At 37.4% G+C, this 6,281-nt stretch overlaps 1 protein-coding gene across 1 annotated transcript; it reads right to left on the reverse strand.

The window, feature by feature from the left end:
• Window positions 1-3,875: 3,875 nt before the first annotated feature.
• On the reverse strand, window positions 3,876-4,997 carry LOC149187321 (F-box/kelch-repeat protein At1g80440-like). Its single transcript, XM_089409620.1, has one exon. It carries the CDS (start codon window positions 4,995-4,997, stop codon window positions 3,876-3,878), a length of 1,122 nt encoding a protein of 373 aa, XP_089265746.1.
• Between the last annotated feature and the right edge of the window lie 1,284 nt (window positions 4,998-6,281).

Raw genomic sequence — 6,281 nt, forward strand, 5'->3', positions numbered from 1 at the left:
AATGTGAGTTTAGTTAGTTAATGCATGCATGCATGTAACTACTACACTTCAGATAACTTAATATTCTCTCATAAATAACTCATGCATGTCAATTTAGACAGAGACCGAGTTGAGATCAGATGGAGGGACAATGTACTATTAGTTGCTAGAATATTCCATTGTGAATACCCCTTGCATGCAGAAGGAATTCTTTCCTTGAGGATTGTGCAGTTACTTCTTCAAGTTTTGTGAGTGTGATGATGCCACACATGTGGCTTCACTGGACCCCAAGAAAAACTATGCAAGGAAATAGGAGACTTGGAGGGCTTGAGGAGGTCATATACTATGTCTATTCAATCTATGAGTTGTATTATTTGATTGCAGAGAGAGCAGGATAGCTTGAGAGCTGATTTTTTTTGTAGCTTGAACAAGATTTCCACTTGTATGATAATACAGAGATTGGGGTTTTAGGTTGAGGCTTTCCCCAAGTTGTTTCTTTTGTGTTATGTGTGATTTATTTCTCATTCTTAGTTATATGTGTTCTCTTGATCTTGCTCAATTCGATTAAGCTTCCGCAAAAGTTTGTAGAAGTAGATCAAGTATTATGCTTTAGTTTATTGCATTATTAGGTGATCTATAGTGGGAAATTCTATAGGGAGAGGCACAAACATTTATTCTTAACTCAACAGCCTCAAACTCAACATTTATTCTTATTTTTTCTTTTGAGAAGGGATGCCAGCAACTTCAGATTTTTGGTGATTCCAAACTTGTTATCAATTGCTTCAATATTCAAGTTGAATGTCACGTGCACACACTCAGAAATTTTTCGGAATAAATCTATGCTATTAAATCAGGGTTTGACTATATTTCTTGTCGGCCCATCTACAAGGAGAGGAACCATCTTTTTGACTTCCTTTCTAAGGAAGTTGCACAACAACTTCCTACTAGTTGGTTGATACATGAAGAACATGGACATGATTTTTACCAGTATTATCATAGGCCTTTCATGGAGCAGCATCCACAGAGAATACCTATGCCTTATACACAAATGTTGGATATAACAAGAAGGAAGCTCCTTAACTCTTACCTACTTTCATTACGGTTAGATAAGTAGTCAGTGGATAGGTTGTATGGAAATAAAAAGGTAATAAAAGAGTAAAGGGTTCATAGCAATAGTGTCTACTCACTTCGATTCCTGGCCAAATGAATTGGTTGTTGGGTAGGCAACACTCCCTCGATCCTCTAATACCCTTCTCCTAAAGTAGTGTTCTATTTTCCTCTATTTTTGCCTCACTAGTATTGTGCATACTATATCTTTGATAGTTTCTTTTTGTTAGTAGTTTGATCCTACTAATAGCTTTTTCCACCAATTGAGAGAGTAAGAGTTAGAGTTAGCTATGTTTAGTTAATAATTTTTTAGGAACTTATCCTATTCACAAGCGTTAGTCCTAGAGTAGGCTGTGTTAAACCCTATGGGTAGAGGGTAGATCTAGAGTTATACGTATCAATAAAATTCACGTATATGTCCTCCATGGAAATGAGAGTTAGAGGTTCGAGTTATTTTTCGATTTCGAATTCTTTGTAGTGCGTTACTTATGTGCATGACCTGTGTTAACCACCCTTTATTTGTGAAATCTGCCTCACATTGTTGGATGAGCATTCCACAACACTTGCTTTTATGGGTGAGTGTTTTAACACTCAACCGACAAAGGTTATTTATTGCTCACCCATAAGGCCCCCACCCAATAAGAAAACCAAAAAGGTACGAGGGACGATTCGCTCTGTCGTTATGGCCAAGGTACGTGAAGGGACTCGCAGGGGGAGACCCAACAAATTGACGAAGGGCCGTGTATGAATTGGATTCTCAATGCTTTTGTTCGATCAAGTGTTTCTAGATAAGTTGCTTCTTCAACTGGGTAAACTTAACCCAGTCCCCGAATTGAACCAAACTATACCAAACCAAATAGTACCAGACTGTGAGGGACAATGGCGAGGCATAAACATATAAAACACCAACTTTATAGAGTCTAAATTCTTAGGTATTTTCTTTAGATTATCTAATTTCCCACATACATATGCCATGATCACATAGGATAAATTTCCACCCCAGCTAGTTAGCTCAGCCAATTAACTAGGCCAATTATCCAAGCTGAGTACCTGAGTAGACTGGAAAATGAACCCCTTGTGAATCATCATATGTAAAACATCATCATTCATTCCTTTGTTCCATACCGTCTCAAGGTAGGAACAATATCTCAAAGTAGCTATTTTGCATTTTTGTGTCGGTTTATAGACCTATATATGCGCATTTTTATTTTGTGTATCAATATCACAATACTTTTTATGGATTATGTAGACTCTCTACAGTTGTGGCTAGGACACCAGTTTTGACACATGCGCTATATGCAACATCTACAATATGTAATTTTCAATATTTAACATAATGAAAGTTACAATTTTTCCTTGGGGAAAAATATAAGGTACATTGGAAGGCCAAGGTAGTAAGACTTATCTATCATTGGTGACTTAAATCAAATGAGAGACATCGCCATTCTTATATTAATGTGCAACCTTAGGATACAAGGTATTGTTGAATCTATGTTGGATCTTGAGCACGTGTGAATCTTAGAAGCCTCTTTTACTAGAGTTTTTGATGTGGGGGACAAGAAACCATGATTTTCATGCTTTCTATATGAGGTTAGTTGTTTACCCAGGCTCCTGATGTATGCTCCACAAAGATTTGGCTCCTAGAGGCCACAACCTAAGCCACTTTTGGTACCAACTCAACGGACTCGTGGACTTTTACAAGTAGTGAAGAGGTTGTTGACATGGAAACATTGGCGAGAGAGAACCTAAAAAAACTATTTAATTGCATTGATAAAATGTCACTTATAGTGTGAGATACCCTACTTTATGTTTATGATTCTCGTTTGTATATGAAGTAAATGAATGTCAATTATCACTAGAAAATCAACAACATCGTGCATGTCTTATTGTTGATTATTGTTCTTAGAATGGGTAGGATTGGTCATGTCCAATGAAGAAGCTTCTCATATGCTTTTAGATATTTATGTCTTCCCATTGTTAGCATAAAGAAAGCAAAATGTGGAAGAGGAATTCAGGTTAGCTAACTTGGAAATCATCTTAGGTTGTATCTAATACTGTGTTGAAGTCCACTTGTACAACAGAGAGCACCTTATCCATAGAATTATATTTTGGATGATTCAGATGGTGTTGTTATTATTGTACATACTTGTGTAGCTCAAATTGACTTGTAAAGATGAGGCAAGCTTGTGATTTTCTCCTTGCAAACACTCTAGCAATTTCATTATTCAATCATTAAAGCTTATTATTACACTCAATAGAAATTTCATTATTCAATCATTAAAACTTGCCACAAAATCAATATTGAAATTATCCATTCAAATTTAAAATAAATCATGAATATCAAAATGATGAAACATTGAATAAAATAGATTATTATTTCTACACATGGTAATTTTAGTAATGAACCCATTTTGCAAAATAGATTATTATTTCTACACATGGTAATTTTAGTAATGAACCCATCTTGCAATCATAATCCATGATATAGCTCAATTCTGCAAAATTTCAATTTCAATTTTTTTCTCACAAAAACATTGATGAATAAATAAAACTGCATAAAATTTTGACTTCAGTGTTCTATGCTACTCTTTCCTAAGCTTCTGTCTTATGGGATTCCCATTGCAACATGTGGTTAGACACATCTAAACTCATGCAACCAAAAAAACATCATTTTCTAAAATCTATTACCAATGTCCATTCGATGATAACAGGAATCTGAAATTTCTTCCTACGCATCGATTAATTTAGCTGTATTCAACCCACAATATGGTTATAACTGTTACTTAGCTTCAAATCTCAAAAGTGACGGCATGGTCAATGCTCTGTCCATTGTGCAGATAAGAGTTTTCTGATATCTCAATGGTACTCCACATCCCAATCGCTTCCGCTTGCTTTTCTGTTTCACTTCTTGTAGGCGGGGGCTCATACATATAGCAAACTTTAACATTTCTCTCACCGTGACCGTAAACAAAAATCTTGTCACGCCAGGCTATACAACACGAAATCCTGTCAAGGGTTTTAGGAAGAGAACCCAACACCCTCCAAATGTTTTCATCGGAATCGTATTCCGTCACTCCCTGGTGCTTCTCAAACGAATACAACCGCCCGGAAGAAGAAACAACCAGACACTCCCGTGGGCTTTTCCCTTCGATATCCGACATATTCTCCAGCGTTGACCATGTCCCTCTTTCTGGATCGTAAACTTCGGCACTCCACCCGATTAGATCACCCTCCGCATCACTGTCACTGCTAATAACGAAGAATTTGCCGTGAAGGAATGCGCCATAACATTCATCCCGTCCTTGGCTCATGTCGGGAAGCATCTTCCATTTGTCTTCAAACACATTGTAAACGGCCGCTGATGAGAGGAGATTATAATTGCCATCCTGTCCGCCGGCAACGTAAATGAGTCCTTGCGATGACACCGAGAAAGCACCGGAGAATCGCCTCACCGGCATGTCCGCCCCGCGGCTCCACTTACTCGATAAGAAATCAAAGATGAAAACAGTTTTGAGTCCCTCCACTTGGTCAGGGTTCGACGGATCCCACCCGCCGAATAAAACCAGCTTTTGATTGACACAAACGCAGTCAGGAAAGAGTGGAATCCCATTGTGACTAGCGGGGAAGTGGGGAATGGGAGGAAGTGTTCTCCGTGTGCCTCGCAGAGGGTCAAACACAGAAACCACCATTTGTAGATTAGGATGAGTGTCATCCAGATATTCCCGGAGTTCCAGCAAACATATCAACTGCTCGGAAGTCCCATGCTTTTTCCTGTCTTCATAGAACTGGGGGTGCTTCACAACGGCCTCCCAGGTTTTGCAAACGGCTTTGACATTTTCGTGAGAATGGTAAGGCACTCTGAGGAGACACTCTCGACCTAATTCCCATGGAAGAACAGCCGAAGGATCCATAAAGAGATGCGCAAACTCTGAGTATTTGAAATCAGAGAAGCAAAACGGTAACGTACCAGAATTCGAGTCTTCCTAACTGGACTGGCTAAACCCAACCGCTTGGTCGATGCGAAGGCCAGATCGAACACAACATACAATGAGGAAGCACAAGGATCGAACGAAAGGGAGAGAGATCGATATAAATAATAAGTCGTGTAACAACAAAGAAGTACTTCCATTAACGGAAACGGGTAAAAATGCCCTAATACTTTCCATGGTTTCCTCGGGTAGTCAAACGAGGCCATTTTTCTCTTTTCCTTTCTCATTTTTCGGTGGTTTTTTTTAGTTCTTTAATGTTTGAGAATTATAATTTTCGATGGTCGAGTAAATTTGGGTTTTTGTAATTCTTTAATGTTTGAGAATTATAATTCTGGATGGCTGAGTAAATTTTAATCGATCAATTATTTTTAATATATTTATGAATTTGTTTAATTCGTAAGGTTTAAATATTCAAAGATTTTTGTAAGGTGTCTAATTTATTTAAATATTTTAAAAAAATAAAAATTATAATTTCACTTAAAATTGTATTATCAAATTAAAAAAAAATTATATTTCCCAATAATTAGACTGTGATATTTAAGTTAAATGTATTTTTATATTGTTGGGTGCATTTTAATTGGTAATTTTAGATATGTGAAAGGTCTTAGACTTATAGCTCAATTGGTAATTCGAAAGACCCACATTCAAATCCCTCTTGTTTGTGACTTGATTTATGGAGAAGAGGAGGAATATGACATAGTTGAAACTCGCACCCACGTTGAAATCCCATTGTTAAACTGGAGAGAGCCCCTTGTTAGTTCAAAATGAAGAGGACAAATATGTAACTTAGTTGAAATTGAGGAGGACAAATATATGACATAGTTGAAACTCTAGGGACCCGATTCACTGAGAGACCCCCTTGTTAGTTGAAACTTGAGGAGGACAAATATGTGACATAGTTGAAACTAGAGAGACTCAATTCACTGAGACCCCTTGTTAGTTGAAACTCGAGAGACCCGCCCTTGTTAATTGAAACTAGAGACCCGATTTACTGAGAGGAGAGTGGAGGACAAACATAGGTGAAACTCGAGAGACCTCCTTGTTAGTTGAAACTCGAGAACCCGATTTACTAAGAGGACGACAAATATCCTTTACGAAAAGGACAAAGTACAATCCTACAGGTTAGGAAGAGTACAAAGTACAAGTAATTACGTGTGAGGCTAAATACAATTGTATATTTAAAATTGTCATTTAAATAATCAAATA

This window comes from Pinus tabuliformis, chromosome 3_1 (assembly GCF_031772625.1).
Source record: "Pinus tabuliformis cultivar Carrire ecotype Pingquan chromosome 3_1, CPIR1, whole genome shotgun sequence".
NCBI classification, from domain to species: Eukaryota; Viridiplantae; Streptophyta; class Pinopsida; order Pinales; family Pinaceae; genus Pinus; species Pinus tabuliformis.